The 21,450-nt window shown below is 40.9% G+C and overlaps 1 protein-coding gene across 9 annotated transcripts in view; it reads left to right on the forward strand.

The window, feature by feature from the left end:
• The window catches only part of NEK10 (NIMA related kinase 10), a 317,096-nt gene that overhangs the window by 100,681 nt on the left and 194,965 nt on the right, over positions 1 to 21,450 (forward strand). For 6 of the 9 annotated variants that reach the window (XR_008684291.2, XM_055414794.2, XM_055414793.2 and 3 more), the window contains 6 exons: positions 9,346 to 9,448; positions 9,539 to 9,667; positions 10,161 to 10,298; positions 14,262 to 14,307; positions 16,451 to 16,572; positions 16,703 to 16,805. Coding sequence is in view for 8 of the 9 variants with exons in the window: in XM_055414794.2 (XP_055270769.2) it covers positions 9,346 to 9,448; positions 9,539 to 9,667; positions 10,161 to 10,298; positions 14,262 to 14,307; positions 16,451 to 16,572; positions 16,703 to 16,805 (641 nt within the window). In the remaining variant the exon portion in view is untranslated. The remainder of the gene's footprint in view (positions 1 to 9,345; positions 9,449 to 9,538; positions 9,668 to 10,160; positions 10,299 to 14,261; positions 14,308 to 16,450; positions 16,573 to 16,702; positions 16,806 to 21,450) is intronic. The other 3 variants (XM_055414796.2, XM_055414799.2, XM_055414802.2) reach the window with 2 other exon arrangements.

Here is a 21,450-nt window from a genome sequence, read left to right on the forward strand (position 1 = left end):
CTTTTTTTAAAAAATAATTTTGGCTGTGCTGGGTCTTTGTTGCTGTGCACAGGTTTCCTCTGGTTGAGGGGAGCAGGGGCTGCTCTCTTGTTGCAGAGTACAGGCTCTAGAGCACGGGTTCAGTAGTGGGGGCCCATGGGCTTCGTTGCTCCATAGTATGTTGTATCCTTCCTGACCAGGGATCGAGGCTGAGTGCTCCACATTGGTAGGTGGACTCCCAAGCAGTGGGCCACCAGGGAAGTCCTAATCACTGCCTTTTAATCAATAGAGAACAAAATACTTATATCTGGATGCTCTTCATAGGATAGGAATTCATTTGTAGGGTAGGAAGCTGGATGTTCCTGGATCAGAAGGCTGTGTAGCAAGCATGACAGAAAAGCCACCACCTCAGGAAGCAGACAGTGGTTACCCACAGGTGTGGTCTGTGCGCCATAGAGGTGGTAGCTTAGCCAAATCAAAGGCCCAGGTTCTTATTAGAATTTTTTTGATAAACCAGAATGGAAATAAAACCCTGAGTTAATTGAACATCTTTTGTTCAGAATGGGACATTTTGTGTTTTTACTTTATTTCTATATGACACTTACATTTTGGGGAAAAAAGGAAATATTAGTTATTCATTGTTGTTAGTCAGTAAGTCATGTCTGACTCTAGGTGACCCCATGAACTGCAGCATGCCAGGCTTCCCAGTCCTCCACTATCTCCTGGAATTTGCACAAACCCACGTCCATTGTGTCAATTTCAGTTTAGTTGCTCAGTTGTATCCAACTCTTTGTGACCCCATGGACTGCAGCACGCCAGGCCTCCCTGTCCATCACCAACTCCCAGAGCTTGCTCAGACTCATGTCCATCGAGACAGTGATGCCATCCAAGCATCTCATCCTCTGTTGTCCCCTTCTCCTTCTGCCTTCAATATTTCCCAGCATCAGGGTCTTTTCCAATGAGTCAGCTCTTTGAATCAGGTGGCCACAGTATTGGAGTTTCAGCTTTAACATCAGTCCTTCCAATGAATATTCAGGACTAATTTCCTTTAGGATGGACTGGTTTGATCTCCTTGCAGTCCAAGGGACTCTCAAGAGTCTTCTTCAACACCACACAGGTCAAGAGCATCAATTCTTTGGTGCTCAGCTTTCCTTATACTCCAATGCTCACATCCATTCATGACTACTGGAAAAACCATAGCTTTGACTAGATGGACCTTGTTGGCAAACTAATGTCCCTGCATTTTAATATACTGTCTAGGTTGGTCATAGCTTTTATTCCAAGGAGCAAGTGTTTTTTGATTTCATGGCTGCAGTCATCATCTGCAGTGATTTTAGAGCCCCCAAAATAAAGTCTGACACTGTTTCCATTGTTTCCCCATCTATTGCCATGAAGTGATAGGACTGGATGCCATAATCTTAGTTTTCTGAATGTTGTTTTAAGCCAACTTTTTCATTCTCCTCTTTCACTTTCATCAAGAGGCTCTTTAGTTCTTCTTCACTTTCTGCCATAAGGGTGGTGTCATTTGCATATCTGCTGCCGCTGCTGCTGCTAAGTCACTTCAGTCGTGTCCTATTCTGTGCGACTCCATAGACGGCAGCCCACCAGGCTCCCCCATCCCTGGGATTCTCCAGGCAAGAACACTGGAGTGGGTTGCCATTTCCTTCTCCATGTGTAAGTGAAAAGTGAAAGTGAAGTCGCTCAGTCATGTCTGACTTGTAGCGACCCCATGGACTGCAGCCTACCAGGCTCCTCCGTCCATGGGATTTTCTAGGCAAGAGTACTGGAGTGGCTTGCCATTGCCTTCTCTTGCATATCTGAGGTTATTGATATTTCTCCTGGCAGTCTTGATTCCAGCTTGTGTTCCAGCTGGCATTTTGCATGATGGACTCTGTATAAAAGTTAAATAAGCAGGGTGACAATATACAGCCTTGACATACCCCTTTCCCAATTTGGACCCAGTCTGTTGTTCCATGTCCAGTTCTAACTGTCGCTTCTTGACCTGCAGAGAGATTTCTCAGGAAGCGGATAAGATGGTCTGGTATTCCTGTCTCTTTAAGAATTTTCCACAGCTTGTTGTCGTCCACACAGTCAAAACCTTTAGCATAGTCAATAAAGCAGAAGTAGATGTTTTTCTGGAAACTCTCTTGGTTTTTTGATGATCCAGCGGATGTTGGCAGTTTGATCTCTGGTTCCTCTGCCTTTTCTAAATCCAGCTTGAATATCTGGAATTTCATGGTTCACGTACTGTTGAAGCCTGACTTGGAGAATTTTGAGCATTACTTTGCTAGCAGGTGAGATGAGTGCAGTTGTGCGGAAGTTTGAACATTCTTTGGCATTGCCTTTCTTTGGGATTGGGATGAAAGCTGACCTTTTCCAGTCCTGTGGCCACTGCTGAGTTTTCCAGATTTGCTGACATATTGAGTGCAGCACTTTCACAGTATCATCTTTTAAGATTTGAAATAGCTCAGCTGGAATTCCATCACATCCACTAGCTTTGTTTGTAGTGATCCTTCCTAAGGCCCACTTGACTTCACATTCCAGGATGTGTGACTCTGGGTGAGTGATCACACCATCATGGTTACCTGGGTTTTCTTTTGAATATCATGATATTCAAAAATATCATGAAGATATTTTTTGTATAGTTCTTCTGTGTATCTTTGCCACCTCTTCTTAATATCTTCTGCTTCTGTTGGGTCTATACCATTTCTGTCCTTTATTGTGCCCATCTTTTCATGAAATGTTCCCTTGGTATCTCTGATTTTTTGAAGAGATCTCTAGTCTTCCTCATTCTATTGTCTTCCTCTATTTCTTTGCATTGATCACTGAGGAAGGCTTTCTTATCTCTCCTTGCTATTCTTTGGAACTCTGCATTCAGATGCTTATATCTTTCCTTTTCTCCTTTGCCTTTAGCTTATCCTCTTTTCTCAGCTATTTGTAAGGCCTCCTTAGAGGCCTTTTTGCATTTCTTTTTCTTGGGGATTGTCTTGATCACTACCTCCTGTACAATGTCACAAACTGCTGTCCATAGTTCTTCAGGCACTCTGTCAGATCAAATCCCTTGAATCTATTTTTCAATTCTACTGTATAACTGTAAGGGATTCTATTTAGGTCATACCTGAATGGTCTAGTGGTTTCCCCTACTTTCTTCAATTTAAGTCTGAATTTGGCAATAACGAGTTCATGATCTGAGCCACAGTTAGCTCCTGGTCTTGTTTTTGCTGACTGTATAGAGCTTCTCCATGTTTGGCTACAAAGAATATAATCAATCTGATTTCAGTATTGACCATCTGGTGATGTCAATGTGTAGAGTCTTCTCTTGTGTTGTTGGAAGAGGGTGTTTGCTATGACCAGTGCAGTCTCTTGGCAAAACTCTGTTAGCCTTTGCCCTGCTTCATTTTTTAATCCAGGGCCAAACTTGCCTGTTACTCCAGGTATCTCTTGACTTCCTGCATTTGCATTCCAGTCCCCTATGATGAAAAGGACATCCTTTATGGGTGTTAGTTCTAGAAGGTCTTGTAGGTCTTCATAGAACCATTCAACTTCAACTTCTTCAGCATTAGTGGCTGGGGCATAGACTTGGATTACTGTGATTTTGATTGGTTTGCCTTGGAAATGAACAGAAATCATTCTGTCTTTTTTGACATTGCACCCAAGTATTGCATTTCGGACTCTTTTGTTGACTATGAGGGCTACTCCATTTCTTCTAAGAGATTCTTGCCCACAGTAGTAGATATAATGGTCATCTGAGTTAAATTTGCCTGTTCCAGTCCATTTTAGTTCACTGATTCCTAAAATGTCAGTGTTCACTCTTGGCATCTCCTGTTTGACCACTTCCAATTTACCTTGATTCATGGACTTAACATTCCAGGTTCCTATGCAATATTGTTCTTTACAGCGTCAGACTTTGCTTCCATCACCAGTCACATCCACAACTGGGTGTTGTTCTTGCTTTGGCTCCATCTCTTCATTCTTTCTGGAGTTATTTCTCCACTTTTCTCCAGTAGCTTATTGGGTACCTACCTACCTGGGGAGTTCCTCTTTCAGTTCCCTATCTTTTTGCCTTTTCATACTGTTCATGGGGTTCTCAAGGGAAGAATACTGAAGTGGTTTGCCATTCCCTTCTCCAGTGGACCACATTTTGTCAGAACTCTATACCATGACTCGTCCATCTTGGGTGACCCTACATAGCATGGCTCATACTTTCATTGAGTTAGACAAGGCCGTGGTCCGTGTGATCAATTTGGTTGGTTTTCTGTGATTGTGGTTTTCATTCTGTCTGCCCTCTGAAGGATAAGAAGAGGCTTATGGAAGCTTCCTGATGGGAGAGACTGACTGTGGGTGAAACTGGGTCTTGTTCTGACGGGTGGGGCCATGCTCAGTAGATCTTTAATCCAAAAATCTGTTGATAGTGGGGCTGTGTTCCCTCCCTCCCATTGTTGTGTTGATGATGCCACCCAAACTTCTCATCCTCTGTTGCCCCCTTCTCTTCCTCCCCTCAGTCTTTCCCAGTATCAGGGTCTTTTGCAGTGAGTTGGATTTTTACATCAAGTGATCAAAGTATTGGAGCTTCAGCTTTAGCACCAATCTTCTAATAAATATTCAACTTTGATTTCCTTTAAGATTGACTGGTTTGATCTCCTTGGTGTCCAAGGGAATCTCAAGAGTTTTCTCCAGTGCCACAATTCAAAAGCATCAATTCTTCAGTGCTCAGCATTCTTTATGGTCCAACTCTCACATCCCTACATAACTACTGGAAAAATCATAGCTTTGATTATATGGACCTTTGTTGGCAAAGTGATATCTCTGCTTTTTATTATGTTGTCTAGGTTTGCCAGAGCTTTCCTTCCAAGGAACAAGCATCTTTTAATTTCATGGCTGTGGTCACATTATTCATTATTATTATTCTATTATATATATTTATTCATTATAACCTTTTATTTCAAGGCTGTAAATCATCAGATGGTCAGTACCAAAACAGATTATGTTCTCTGCAGTCCAAGATAAAGAAGCTCTATACAGTTGGTAAAAACAAGACCTGGAACTGACTGTGGCTCAGATCATGAATCCATATTGTAAAATTCAGCCTTAAATTGAAGAAAGTAGGGAAAACTACAAGGTCGTTCAATTCAGTTCAGTTGCTCAGTCATGTCCGACTCTCCGCGACCCCATGAATCACAGCACGCCAGGCCTCCCTGTCCATCACCAACTCCCGGAGTTCACTCAAACTCATGTCCATCAAGTCGGTGATGCCATCTAGCCATCTCATTCTCAGTCGTCCCCTTCTGCTCCTGCCCCCAATCCCTCCCAGCATCAGAGTCTTTTCCAGTGAATCAATTCTTCTCATGAGGTGGCCAAAGTATTAGAGTTTCAGTTTTAGCATCAGTCCTTCCAATGAACACCCAGGACGGATCTCCTTTAGAATGGACTGGTTGGATCTACTTGCAGATCACCTGACATTCCTCTTGAGAAACCTATATGCAGGTCAGGGAGCAACATTTAGAATTGGACATGGAACAACAGACTGGTTCCAAATAGGAAAAGGAGTACGTCAAGGCTGTATATTGTCACCCTGCTTATTTAACTTATATGCAGAGTACATCATGAGGAATGCTGGGCTGGAAGAAGCACAAGCTGGAATCAAGATTGTCAGGAGAAATATCAATAACCTCAGATATGTAGATGACACCACCCTTATGGCAGAAAGTGAAGAGGAACTCAAAAGCCTCTTGATGAAAGTGAAGGAGGAGAGTGAAAAAGTTGGCTTAAAGCTCAACATTCAGAAAACTAAGATCATGGCATCTTGTCCCATCACTTCATGGGAAATAGATGGGGAAACAGTGGAAACAGTGTCAGACTTTATTTTTTGGGCTCCAAAATCACTGCAGATGGTGATTGCAGCCATGAAATTAAAAGACGCTTACTCCTTGGAAGGAAAGTTATGACCAACCTAGATAGCATATTAAAAAGCAGAGATATTACTTTGTCAACAAAGGTCCGTCTAGGCCATTCAGGTATGACCTAAATTGAATCCCTTATTATCATACAGTGAAGGTGATGAATAGATTCAAGGGACTAGATCTGGTAAACAGAGTACCTGAAAAACTATGGATGGAGGTTTGTAAAATTGTACAGGAGGCAGTGACCAAAAGCATCCTAAAGAAAAAGAAGTGCAAGAAGGCAAAGTGACTGTCTGAGGAGGCTTTACAAATAGCCAAGGAAAGAAGAGATGTGAAAGGTAAGGGAGAAAGGGAAAGACATACCCAGCAGAATGCAGAGTTCCAGAGAACAGCAAGGAGAGATAAGAAGGGCTTCTTAAAGAACAATTCAAAGAAATAGAGGAAAACAATAGAATGGGTAAGACCAGAGATCTCTTCAAGAAAATGAGAGATATCAAGGGAAAATTTCGTGTACAGATGGGCATAGTAAAGGACAGGAACAGTAAGGACCTAACAATCAGAGGAGAATAAGAAGAGGTGGCAAGAATACACAGACGAATTATAGAAGAAAGGTCTTAACCATGATAGCATGGTCACTCACCTAGAGCCAAACATCCTGGGATGTAAAGTCAAGTGGGCCTTAGGAAGCATCACTATGAACAAAGCTAGTGTAGGTGATAGCATTCCAGCTGAGCTATTTCAAAGCCTAACAGATGATGCTGTTAAAGTGCTGCACTCTATGTATCAGTAAATTTGGAAAACTCAACAGTGGCCACAGCAGTGGAAAAGGTCGGTGTTCATTCTAATCCCAAAGAAGGGCAATGCCAAAAATGTTCAAATTATCAGACAGTTATACTCATTGCATTTGCTAGGAAGGTTATTCTCAAAATCCTTCAATCTAGGCTTTCGCAATATGTGAACTGAGAACTTCCACATATACAAACTGGGTTTTGAAGAGGCAGAGGAACTAGAGATCAATTTTCCAGCATTCATTGGATCATAGAAAAAGCAAGGGAGTTTCAATAAAATGTCTGCTTCTGCCTCATTGACTACCTTAAAAGCTTTGACTCTGAATCACAGAAAACTGTGGCAAGTTGTTAAAGAGATGGGAATACCAGACCACCTTACCTGTCACCTGAGAAACCTGAGTGCAGGTCAAGAAGCAACAGTTAGAACTGAATATGGAACAACGGACCTTGCTTATTTAACTTATACACAGAGTACATCATGTGAATACCAGGCTGGATGAAACACACGCTGGAATCAAGATTGCTGAAAAAAATATCAGCAAGCTCAGATATGCAGAAGATATCACTCTAATGGCAGAAAATGAATAACTAAAGAGCTTCTTGATGAAAGAGGAGTATGAAAAAGCTGGCTTAAAACTCAACATTTAAAAATCTAAGATCATGGTGTCTAGTCATATCACTTCATGGCAAATCAATGGGGAATAAGTGGAAGCAGTGGCAGATTTTATTATCTTGGACTCCGAAATCACTGCAGATGGTGACTGCAGGCACAAAATTCAAAGATGCTTTCTTCTTCGAAGGAAAGTTTTGACAAACCTAGAGAGCATATTAAAAATCTGAGACATCACTTTGCTGGCAAAGGTCCATATAGTCAAAGCTGTGATTTTTCCAGTAGTTGTGGATGTGAGAGTTGGATCACAAAGGAGGCTGAGCGCCAAAGAATTGATGATTTCACATTGTGATGCTGGAGTGGACTCTTGAGAGTCCCTTGGACTGCAAGGAGATCAAACCAGCCAGTCTTAAAGGAAATCAACCCTGAATATTCATAGGAAGATTGATGCTGAAGCTGAAGCTCCAGTACTGCACCACTGCAAAGAGGTGACTCATTGGAAAGACTGTGGTGCTGGGAGGGATGGAAAGAAAAAGGAGAAGGCGGCGGCAGAGGATGAGGTGTTTAGTCAACATCACCGACTCAACAGACATGAAGGTAAGCAGACTCTGGAAGATAGTGGAAGACAGAAGAGCCAGATCTGCTGCAGTCCATGGGGTTGCAAAGAATCAGACAGGACTTAGTGGCTGAACAGTAACAACAACAACAAATCATCCATATCGGTGGACTTAAAAGATTTTAATAAACCTAAAAGCCTCTTGTTGAAAGTGAAAGAGGAGAGTGAAAACGTTGGCTTGAAGCTCAACATTCAGAAAACAAAGATCATGGCATCTGGTCCCATCACTTCATGGGAAATAGATGGAAAAACAGTGGAAACAGTGTCAGACTTTATTTTTTTGGGCTCCAAAATCACTGCAGATGCTGATTGCAGCCATGAAATTAAAAGACGCTTACTCCTTGGAAGGAAAGTTATGACCAACCTTGATAATATATTGAAAAGCAGAGACATTACTTTGCCAACAAAGGTCCGTCTAGTCAAGGCCATGGTTTTTTCCGTGGTCATGTATGGATGTGAGAGTTGGACTGTGAAGAAAGCTGATCGCCGAAGAATTGATGCTTTTGAACTGTGGTGTTGGAGAAGACTCTTGAGAGTCCCTTGTACTGCCAGGAGATCCAACCAGTCCTTTCTAAGGGAGATCAATCCTGGGTGTTCATTGGAAGGACTGATGCTAAAGCTGAAACTGCAATACTTTGGCCACCTCATGCGACGAGTTGACTTACTGGAAAAGACTCTGATGCTGGGAAAGGTTGGGGGCAGGAGGAGAAGGGGACGACCGAGAGTGAGATGGCTGGATGGCATCACCGGCTCAGTAGACATGAGTTTGAGTGAACTCTGGGATTTGGTGATGGACAGGGAGGCCTGGCGTGCTGTGATTCATGGGGTCGCGGAGAGTTGGACACGACTGAGTGACTGAACTGAACTGAAACCCTTGAAACCAGTAGCTTGGAAATGATGCATAAATATCTTCATTTTTATTCTTCTGTATTTTAGCTTTGTTTTCATAAAACATTTGAGAGTTAGGTTAAATTTACCTCCTCGGGTTAATATGAGGACTGACTCAAATGGCATTTGTGAAAGTGCTCTGTGCTCAGTAAACATCCAGTAAACATCCATTCCTACTATGTTTGATACCATACCCCCAAATGTCTCACAAATAAAATTTCTGTAAAGTCTGTATCATATCTATTTGTTTTATTGTGGCAAAAAGCACATAACATGAGACGTACCCTCTTACCTTGTAACCTGTGCAGTCCAGTGTTCCTAACTATAAGCGCAGGGTTGTACAGCAGATCTCTGGGACTTTCCTTTCCAGTTACTTTTCCTTACCCCCGAGACATGTGTCTCTAGTTTATTTTTGTGGGATAAGTTGGTAAGCATTATTTCCCCCATTTGTTGGCCAGTATATTTAATGTAATTGAGCTACAACTGCACCAGATCCAAAAGGGAAGGAACAGGCCAGACTTTCCAACTCCTACATGAAGTATGTGTATGCATTTTTCTCTGTAGACTTTTCCCCACCGACCTGTTTGAGACCTTCATTGATATAGGACACTATGTTCGTGATATCAGTGCTTATGAAGAATTAGTATCAAAGTTGAATTTATTAGTGGTAAGTCTTGACTTTTAACTAATTTGGCAGGCTGCCATGCGGTTAGGATGTGTTTATCATAGTGACCTGTTTCGTTTTCATTTTGGTTAGGAGGATGAACTGAAGCAAATTGCTGAAAATGTTGAAAGCATTAATCAGAATAAAGCTCCTTCAAAATATATAGGCAACTATGCGATTTTGGATCATCTTGGCAGTGGAGCTTTTGGCTGTGTTTACAAGGTGACCTTGGCTTCAAACAGTATTTCCGATGTTCCCAAACAAGTTGCATGTCCCTCTGCACACTCACACACACGTGAATTGGAGTGCTTGTTGGTGAGCAGATAGAAATAAAAAGTAGAATGTGTCCAACAGATGGCCGCACTGATATATCTCACTGTCAGCTCTAGAAACTGGTCACTGACCTTTGAAGACAAAAAGAATCATTGATCTCTTGCAAATAGTCAAAATGGCTTGTCCTAATGCATGACACATTCTCCAAATTCACACTGGTGTTTCTGTACTTATCCAGTAAAATCCTGCGAAATACGATAACCTGATCCAGGAGATATTGATAACAATTTTTTTGAGCTGAGCTTAGTGTAAATTCAAACTGAATTTTTTTAAAGTTATGTAACTAATTTAGATGACTTGGCTTAATCATGAGACCTTACTGATCTGTAGTAACCACTCTCTTCCTCTCTACCATTGTCTCTGTTTGTCTCATTTATCTTAGGTTAGAAAGCGCAGTGGTCAAAATCTGTTAGCAATGAAAGAGGTCAATTTACATAACCCAGCATTTGGAAAAGATAAAAAAGACCGAGACAGCAGCGTAAGGAATATTGTTTCTGAATTAACCATAATTAAAGAGCAGGTAAATGGTTTTGCTTACAAAGATGTTTTCCTTAAATAAATGTCATCCAAAAAGTAGAGTTCATGTGCTATTCCTGTCCATGCTGTGTAGGAACTAGTTCTGTTTAAAATAATTGGCCCTGAGGTGATATCAATCACCAGGTTTTCTCCTAAGGCTTGACATTGAACCACAGACAGTATATGGGGTTATAACTACATCAGGGCCAGGAATGCAGAACAATTGAGTTCACAGCCCAGAATGCATAATGTATGAGAAAGCAAATCCGCTTCCTTATTATGTTGAAGTATATTTGGCTACTTCATTATGTGCATAAGAGTATGAGTAAGACTTCCCAGATTTTTGTCAAATGAAACCAAGTTGTTGACATTCCTCAAATATGGGTTATTTAATCTAAACTGTGGATTTTCAAGTTGGGTTATTATTTATTGGCATGAGCAGAATATTCTAACATAGTGTTAACAACTCAATTAAGTATCATGAAGGTCTGTTCAGGAGAAATAATAAAATTGTCAGAGAGAAATGGGATTTCCTTTTGTCATCAATGAACACATTGGCTTCTTTTTCAGCTTTCTTTGTTTATATGTTCATTGTCAATGCTGTTTGTCTGTAACTCCTGGGGAGTCCAGTCAGTTCATGGCTGTTTGTTGTTGTTCAGTCCCTGTCCTTCACTATCTCTCCTGCAGTTTGCTCAAATTCGTGTCCATTGAGGTAGTGATGCTATCTAAACATCTCATCCTCTGTTGTCCCCTTCTCCTCCTGCCCTCAGTCTTTCCCAGAATCAGGGTCTTTTCTAATTAGTCAGCTCTTTGCATCTGGTGGCCAAAGAATTGGAGCTTCAGCTTCAGTATCAGTCCCTCCAATGAATACTCAGAGTTGATTTCCTTTAGTATTGACTGGTTTGATCTCCTTGAATCCAAATCTGAACACAGTCTAGCCAGTGAGCTAGTCAAGAGCATGGCTCTTTTGCTTCCCTAGTCACATGTTACTTGAATTTGAAATCTGCTGGCCACTTGGTAGTTAATGAGGTAAACTAGTGGTTTTAGTATATCTTCTAAGAAAAGAAGTCGTAAGGGTGGGGCCATAGGAGGCCCCTTCTGATCTTTGAGAGAGCTCAAGCCTGTAGGACTGTCCTGTCACCATGGGCTTAAACTAAGGAGAGGACAGCAAATTGAGGTCGAAAAGGAGGCGGTGATGGCAGACAGGAATGGGAGAAGTGCGACTAGAATTGGAGAGTGTATTTGTTAATGTTAATACTGAGTTGTGGTAACAAAGACGCCCCAAAGTATTGATACATGGGCTTGAAGGTGAGGCCTCTCCATGTAGGGGCTTCATCTTCCTGCCAGTCCGGGTGCATTGCTCTGCTCCACGTGGTCAGTCAGGACTTGCTCCTCCTCTCCCATTGCAGCCACCAAGGTGGTGTGCCCTGCATTTCGGGTTCAGACAGTGGGCTCCCCTAACTCTCCACTGGGGAGAGCTGAGTGATAAGCTCCCTCAGGGCTGCAGGAGAGGTGGAGAGACGTGACCTGTGATGGGAAGTGCATCCTGCAACCACCTGATGGGATGGAGCAGTGTGAGGGCAGGTTTTGGTGAACAGCCAGAGGACTCTCCCGTGAAATGGCAGGAAGAAAGGCTAGAGAGAGATACAGACATCTATGATGTGCCAGTGACTGTTCTGAGATGAAACAAACTCCAGTTTACTTAGAAACTCAAATTGTAAATAAACAACCACAAAAACAGTATTCTTTTGGAAAATTATCCCTTATTAAAAAAGTAGAATTTCCATGTTACATTCTAAGTCTGCAATGTAGGAGACATGGGTTCAGTTCCTGTGTTGGGAAGATCCCCTGGAGAAGGAAATGGCAACCCACTCTAGTATTCTTGCCTGGAAAATTCCATGGACAGAGGAGCCTTGTGGGCTACAGTCAATGGGGTCACAAGAATCAGACTTGACTTGGTGACTAAACCACCACCCATTCTAAGGTAAACTATGCCAAAGAGAAATTTTACTGGATGCCTTTTGGAGTGCATGTGTGCTCAGTCATGTCTGACTGTTTGTGACCCCATGGACTGTAGCCCGCCAGGCTCCTCTGTCCATGGGGTTCTCCAGGCAAGAACACTGGAGTGGGCTGCCATGCCCTCCTCCAGGGACCCCTTTTGTTGAGGTATAAATGACATATGACAGCAGATCGGTTTCAGGTGAGCAACATGGTGGTTCAACATTTGTATATATTATGATGTGATCTCCACACCAAGGCCAGTTAACATCCACCACATGTAGCTACATGTTTCCCTTATGATAAGAACTTCTTTTCCCAAATGTATTTATTTTTAATTGGAGGAAAATTGCTTCACAATATTGTGTTGGCCCCTGCCATATGTCAACTTGAGTCAGCCATAGGTATACATGTGTCTCCTCCCTCTTTAACCTCCCTCCCACTTCCTACCCTTCCACCTGTCTAGGTTGTTGAAGTGAGGTGTTAGTCGCTCAGTCGTGCCTGACTCTTTGCAACCCCATGGACTGCAGCCCACCAGGCCCCTCTGTCCATGGGATTTTCCAGGCAAGAATACTAGAGTGGGTAGCCATTTCCTTCTCCAGGGGATCTTCCTGATCCAGGGATCGAACCCGGGTCTCCTGCACTGCAGACAGATTCTTTATCTACTGAGCTATGAGGGCAGAGCCCCAGTTTGAGTTTCCTGAGTCATACAGCAAATTCCCACTGGTTTCTAACTTGAATCTAGAAAGATGGTACTGATGAACCTATTGACAGGGTAGGACACATCGACACAAGGAACAGACTTATGGACACAGGCAGTGGGGAGGACAAGGCGGTGGTGGGACCAGTGGAGAGAGTAATGCAATAAGAACTTTTAAACTGCAAGGAAAACTTTATTCAGGACCACTGCAATAGAAGTCAAACTATTGCAAGAGAGGAGATTGAATCCAGCTCTCAACAGGAGAGGCATGACTGGGGACTTACAACTAAAAGTCAGGGCTGGGGGTGTCAAAGAATGGAGAATTGGTTAGTTATCAGGTTGGGGGAAGTAAAACTTGATTAGATCACAAAGATGAGGGGTGAGGAACTTGACTGGATATCAAAAGTGCGAGATTCCCGCTAAACTAACTGAGCAGGATTCTCGCTAAAACCAGGCAAGCCAAGGAGAGGAGACCTAGTCCAGAGGATCACCCAGCAGAGCCTGCCCTAAGTTTGTTCAGGGAGGGAGACATGGGCAATTATTCTTATAATTTTAATGGGTTTAATAGCTCATGTTATTTTGATGTGAAAATATTAGTTGCTCAGTCATGTCAGCCCTTTGTAGCCCCGTGCACTGTAGCCCACCAGGATCCTCTGTCTACGGGATTCTCCAGACAAGAATACTGGAGTGGGTTGTCATTCCCTTCTCCAGGGAATCTTCCCAGCACAGGGATTGAACCTGGGTCTCTTGCATTGTGGGTGGATTCTTTACCATTAGTTTCACACTAATCATTTTGGAGAGCATAGAAAGACATTGGTCATGTAAATAGACATAGTGTATATAAACATTTAAGTGGCAGAGAGAGGTTAAGAGCATAGACATATGTGTTCAAAGTTAATTGTTTCATTTCGGTTTTCTCCTCTATGCAATCTGTTTGTGGTATTGGAGCAGGGTGTGTTAAATGAATTCTTAAGATAGCTTCCAGTTCTGTAATCCTCCATTTTAGTTAAATTAAGTGAGAAAGCACAACCAGTTTTTATTTCTATTTTATAAGGCTATATAGGAGATTGCTGTTTTGAGAATAGTTTTGTAAGCAGCAAAGAAAAAAGAATCATGAAAAATTAGATAATATTTTGAAATGCTTTGCTGTATAAGTAAATGTAAACAGGATAACTTCTTTGTTGTTTTCAAATATGAAGTCCAACTAAATTGTGAAAGCAAGTTTATATTTTGAAGTAGGTGTAATGTTTGTTATTTATTTTCTTATAGCTTTATCATCCAAATGTTGTACGCTATTATAAAACATTTCTGGAAAGTAAGTATGAGTTTTCATGATATTTCTAATAAAGTATCTATGTTACTTACATTTTTTAAAAGAATGTTACAAAAGAAGCTTAATCAACTCATTTCTCTAGCTTTTTTTGTTATATGTATGATAGTTGATATTTTTAATCACTTTCTTGATCAGTGAAACACTAATATTCAAAGATCAAAATATACTTATAAAATACTTAGATCTCTATATAGATTGCACGAACAAACCAAAACACTAATTATTGCTATTTTCATATACAAAAAGCCTTTAGCAGGATCAGGAGAAAATAAAACTAAAGGATGGTGGCTTCTTTAAGAAAAAATAAAAAGTTTTTTTTTTTTTTTTTTTAATTAGATGATTTTTTCCACCTCTTCCCCTCAAACAAATTGGGCTGGGTGTTTGTTTCTTTCTCTTGAATTTCAGGTAATTGCCACAAGGTGGCGATGGAACCCTGACTGCATCATCTTTAGGATGATGGAATACAGAATCAAAAAGTTGAGATAAAACCAAACTCAGTCACTTGTTTTTAAAAACACTAGAACATTTGACTGAAGCAATATACATTTTAGTAGACCTGATGTGCTTCACTTGTGAAATTTCAAAATAAGTCTCCACGTGACGGGGCTTCCTCGCTGCCTCTTTATCAGCGCTTGTGCTCAGCTCCTCAGTTGTGTCTGACCCTTTGCCACCCCGTGGACTGTAGCCGTCCAGGCTCCTCTGTTCATAGGACTCCCCCAGCAAGAAAACTGGAATGCCGTTTCTTCCTTCAAGGGGTCTTCCCTACCCAGGGATTGAACCCGTGTCTCTTGTGTCTCCTGCATTAGCCGGCAGACTTTTTGCCTCTAGCCCCACCTGGGCAGCCCCATAAGTGCCAGTGCTGTACAAACCTGGCAGTGTTGTGAGCTTTCCCATCCTCTGGTTGACTCAGAGGAGCTCAGCGGTGAAACCTTCAGCAGATCCAGCTCCCTCGACCGTTTGTTCTTGATATTAGAATAATTTCCTGTAGTTTAGTGCACATCCCATCATAAAGAGGTCTAGACTGGCTTCTGACTTATGCTCAAGTGATACCACTGACTTTAATTTGAAAACAAAATAACATGGCTTCTTCTGAAAAGAATTGAAAGTGATTTTAAAAATATGTAAACCATGTTGAAATAGATTAGGAAATCATGATAAAAGGAAATAGAAGGTGAGAAAATTAAAAGCAAAGCTAAAGTTAGTTGTTTTTGTTGTTTAGTCACTCAGTTGTGTCTGACTCTTTGTGACCTCATGGACAGGCTCCTCTGTCCATGGGATTTCCCAGGCAAGAATACTGAAGTGGGTTGCCATTTCCTACTCCTGGGGATCTCCCTGACCCAGGGGTTGAACCTGCATCTCTGCATTGGCAGACAAATTATTTACCACTGACCTACCTGGGAAGCCCATACATATTTTACATACATCCAAAACATTACAGAAGATACATAACACATACTGTTGTTAATAGTTTCATATTAGTTTTGGAGGAGAAAGTAGAATTCACTTCTGTTTCTTAACATCCAAAGAAAAGAGGCAAAACCAGTCAGTTATGAGATTCCTGGGGTCCATCAACTGCGATCTGGAAGGCCAGCTTTCTCAGTCCTTGTCAGGGGCTGAGATTTTCCATCATGGGTGGTGTATCCAATGCACTTATTTCTAAACCATGATGTGATTTCACTGTAAAACACTGTAAGGTAAATGTATGAGACTGAAGAACAATACATTTAAAACATTTTTCTGAATGTCTAGTTTGATTTAAGTGTAAATTTTAGACCACTGAGTGGAGAGATGGATTTACCTGTTCTTCAGGGAATTCTCCATGACGGGAGCGTTTGCTTCTCTTTGGTGGTCCTCAGCCCTTCCACATCCTGGTATACGTAGAAAATGATAACATTTGCCAGCGCAGACTTATGCTAGGGGGTTGCCTGTAGTTGAAAGAGATCCAGTGGCCCCCAAGGTCCCCTGGCCCCTGACCCTTCCAGCTGAGTGAAACCATGTCCCTAACTCTTCTGTGATGTGTGTGCCCTGAACACCCACTGGGAAGCTTGGATTCGAATTCATAAGTTCTTTCAAAATGCCTGTATTGAGTTTAATTTTCTATTACCTTTTCTTTTTTCATATATAGATGATAGGCTGTATATAGTTATGGAACTTATAGAAGGGGCCCCTCTTGGAGAGCATTTCAGTTCTTTGAAGGAAAAACGACATCATTTTGCTGAAGAGAGACTATGGAAAATATTTATACAGGTATCTTTCATCTTCATTAACTTTTCCTATGAAACAGTAAAGGTCCCAGAGGTGTGTGTAGTGGTTGTGAGTGGCCGTCTGTCCGTGTATAGCAAGGAAGTAACATTTGTTTGTTGTTTGCCATTTGCAGCTGTGCCTGGCTCTTCGGTACTTGCACAAGGAGAAGAGGATCATCCATAGAGACCTGACGCCAAACAACATCATGCTGGGGGACAAGGACAGAGTGACCGTCAGTAAGTATTATTCAATCGGAAAGTTTCAGCTTGAGAGTCTCTGAATATTATTCTAGGGCAGAGTTGTTAGACAGAACTTCTCAGTATGAGAGAATAAAATAGTCTTAGAATGCTGGAGCCTTTAATTCCTAAATCAATTGTTTCTTGGGTTTTTTTCTTTCTGTAGAATACTTCTTCATCAACAAAGGCTTTTATAACTACCACATAAACACATTATTGTACTGTTTTAACATAGTCTGTGACATGGGTGTCCAATGAATGAATCAAGGGCTGTAAAAAATCTAGCCATTTGTATACTTCAACATGTTTACTTTATATCACAGTATCTTCAAATGTAGCAGGTTATCCTAATGTTATATAAATTTTTACAAGTGAGAAACTTAGTTTTTTCCCCCATAGTTGTAATTTCTCAATCATAAAATGAGCTTTTTAGCTTAGAATGATATATTAGCTTTCCCCTGTCCTCTTCACTCATGAACACTAGCTACTCTAGTGGTTTGCCCATTACAAGTAGGGAGAAATGGGTAAATCAGTGTTCTGGAAATATTTGTGATTGTGACCTTCTATTAGTAAATTCTTTTGATAGCACACTGCCAAATATGTATTGTTGTTGTTATTGCTGTTCAGTAACTGCCATGTCTGACTTTTTGCGACCCCATGGACTATAGCACATCAGGTTCCTCTGTCCTCCAATATCTCCTAGAGTTTGCTCAAATTCATGTCCATTGAGTCGGTGATGGTATTAGTATATAACCATCACTAGTAATTGCCCTCCTCTCTTCCCCAGTAGTGTATTGGATACCTTCCAACCTGGGGTCTCATCTTCCACCATAATATCTTCTTGCCTTTTCATACTATCCAGCTGGAGTGGGTTCCATTTCCTTCTCCAGTGGACAGCATTTTGTTTGTCCAAACTCTTCAGTATGACCCATCCATCCTGGTGACTCCTAGCCTCCTAGCTTCATTCAGTTATGCCAGCACCTTTGCCATGACAAGGCTGTGATCCATGAAGGGGCAACATATGTATGCTTATTTATAAATGCTATACACATATCACTGTGTAATTATTCTATAGTACATGAAGTCAACTGAAATAACATGCATTAAAATTCAACATAGAGATTTTGATATTTCCCGCCCCACCCCTGCCCAGTGGATTGCCTTAGGCACCCAACTTAGGAGATCCTCTCCTAAATTTTGCTGATGTGAAAGACATTTGTGCGTGCCTGCATGCCTGCATACTAAGTTGCATCAGTTGTGTTCAACTCTTTGCAACCTTTGGATTGAGCCTGCCAAACTCCTCTGTCCATAGATTCTCTAGGCAAGAAAACAGGAATGGGTTGCCATGCCCTCTTTCAGGGGATTTTCCTGACCCAGGAATTGAACCTGTGTCTCCCTACATTGGTAGGAGGGTTCTTTACCACTAGCATAACCTGGGAAACCTGAAAGAGATTTGACAATGTTTTAAAGCTGAGTCTCTTAGTTTGGGAAGAATCTGATTCCTCGTGAAGGCAATTTCAAATGTAGGCTTTTACCATAACCACATCCTCAGTAACAATGATTAGATTTACTGTCCAGATTTTTTTTTTTTTGGTTAGAGCATACTACATTAGTTTAAAAAAATCCCCAAACAGAAGCTCTATCAAAATCTTCAGTGCAAACTTACTTGGTAATACTTCAAGACAGTGCTTTGTGATATCTGTGATGAGGTCAAATAATTGTGACTCGTCATCTTGGATACACATTTAATTTACTTAATCAATAGAAGTTAATTATAATTTTGATTATCATAAGCTTTTTATTTTTTTATTTTTATGAATTCTACTTGTGTTTCCTTAAGAATCTTTTTTTAGGACTTCCTTGGTGGCTCAGACAGTAAGGCATCTGCCTATGATGCGGGACACCCGGGTTCAATCCCTGGGTTGGAAAGATCTCCTGGAGAAGGAAATGGCAACCCACTCTAGTATTCTTGCCTGGAAGATCCCATGGATGGAGGAACCTGGTAGGCTACAGTCCATGGGGTCGCAAAGAGTTGGACATGACTGAGTGACTTCACTTCTTCTTTAAAAATTTTTACTATTTAATGTTTGTATGCGTGTAGATATTTTAATTTATAAATTAATAAGGATTATTATAAATTGTGTGTTTGAATTTCATACCAAACTATATATATATATATATATTTAAATGCTATTAAACAGATGTTTAATAGTTTAATGGATCTATTTAATCTTTCTAAAGGTGATTTTTCAGACCATATTTTCTGAGTCTAGTCAATGCTACGTCCCATTTTCTTACATTTAAATACATTGAGGTTAATCTTTTATTGTAATAGTCTGATTTATTTTCTGTCTAAACTTATTTCAAGTAATTCTTATATTTATTTTCTTTAACCAGGACCACACATCAAAATGGTTTACAAAATAAGATAGTGCTAAAAATCTTATAAAGAAAAACCTATCCCTTTGCAACCCTCAGTTCCATTTCCTTAAAACAACCACTTTTCATTCTTTTTTAGCTCTATTTTTTGGTATTTGGTTTTCCATTGGCTTCCCTGGTGGCTCAGTCAATAATCTGCCTGTAATCCAGGAGACATGGGTTGGATCCCTGGGTTGGGAAGATTCCCTGGAGGGAGGGCATGGCAACCCATTCCAGTATTCTTGGGCTTCCCTGGTGGCCCAGACAGTAAGAAATACACCTGTAATATGGGAGATGTGGATTTGATCCCTGCATTGGGAAGATCCCCTGGGGAAGAAAATGGCTACCCACTCTAGTATTCTTGCCTGGAAAATCTCATGGACAGAGGAACCTGGAGGGCTACAGTCCATGGGGTACAAAGAGTCAGACATGACTGAGTGACTATCACTGTGATAGTCGAGGATTCAATTTTCTTGTTTTCTCTCTTCCCCACCTGCCATCCTACAATATATTTATAGCACAGTGTTAAAGTGAAAGTCACTCAGTCGTGTCTGACTCTTTGTGACCCCATGGACTGTAGCCCACCAGGCTCCTCTGTCCGTGGAATTCTCCAAGCAAGAATACTGGAATGAGTTGCCATGCCTTTCTCCAATTTATGGCACAACTGGGGGTTAATTCAGTGTTCAATATTTACATTATTACTACTGTGTAACTATTGTTCAATGTGGATTACTTCTTCCTTATAGGCCTTTTCTTTTTCTTAGAGTTAATAATTGCATTCTTTTCTTTTAAAATTTTCTTAGTTTTCTGTATACTTTTATTTCTTATGCCCAGATCTTCTAAAAGGAATATAAAAGTCCTCGTTGTCTATTTTCCACATGGTCAGACAAGACAGTCACTCTCAGTATTTTTTCTCTTGGATACTCATTTTCTGTTGCTGTCTGTTGTAACATAGACCAAGTTTGACTTTAGGTCTGTTACACAGGTGTTGTCCTGGAACTTTCAAGCTCTTTTTTTTAAAAAATTTGGCTACACCGTGCAACTTGTGAGATCTGTTTCCTGACCAGGGATTGAACCTGGGCCACTACACCGAACACTAACCACTAGACCACCAGGGAACTCCCTGCTTCTTTTCTGGTTGGAGCCTCTATTTCCTACATCCTCTGGACTTCTCCTTCTTTTTTAACTCCCTTATTTTGCCAAAGTGTATCTTCTGATACTTTACTAAGAAAGAGTGCTTTGGAAATTATCATTTTTATTTTTTTAAAATTTCTAATTAAAAACTTTTGGAGATATAAGTGACATATACATTCTTTTCATTTCAGGTGAACAACATAATGATTTGGTATTTGTATACATTATAAAATGATCATCACAATAAGCCAACTTAACATCCATCATGTTACATAGTTAATTTTTTTCTCTTGTGTTGAGAACCTTTTTAAATCTACTCTCTTAGCAACTTTCAAGTATGCAATACAGTATTATTAACTATAGTCCCCATGCTGTACATGACATCCCCAGGACTTACTTATGTTAGAACTGGAAGTTTGTATTTTGACCTCCTTCACCCACTTCTCCCACTGCCTATCCTCTGCATTTGGCAACCACCAGTCTGTTCTCTGTATCTATGAGCTTGATTTGTTTTTTACAGTTCACATGGAAGTAAGATTATGCAGTATGTCTTTCTCTGTCTGACTTATTTCACTTAGTATAATGCCCTCAAGGTCCATCCATATTATTGAAAATGGCAAGATTTCAGAAGTCTTTTTTATGACTGAATTGTATATGTATGTATGCATGTATGTGCATGTATGTTTATATGAATTAAGTATATGTATATACTTATGAGGGCTTCCCAGGTGGCGCTAGTGGTAAAGAACCCATTTGCCGATGCAGGAAATGTAAGAGACTTGGGTTTGATCCTTGGGTCAGGAAGATCCCCTGGAGGAGGGCGTGTCAACCCTTCAGTATTCTTGCTTGGGGAATCCCACGGATAGAGGAGCCTAGTGGGTTACATTCCATAGGATCGTAAAGAGTCACACACAATTGAAGCGACTGAGCATGCACATGCATGTACTTATGAATAAATATATGTAGATCTAGATACACATATACACATATACACATATACACTAGGTTGGTCACCAACCTAGTGCCAGGAGAAATATCAGTAAGCTCAGATACACAGATGACACCACCCTTATGGCAGAAAGTGAAGAAGAAC

Source organism: Moschus berezovskii, chromosome 24 (assembly GCF_049115385.1).
Source record: "Moschus berezovskii isolate FMDL1 chromosome 24, NW_MosBer_1.0, whole genome shotgun sequence".
NCBI lineage: Eukaryota > Metazoa > Chordata > Mammalia > Artiodactyla > Moschidae > Moschus > Moschus berezovskii.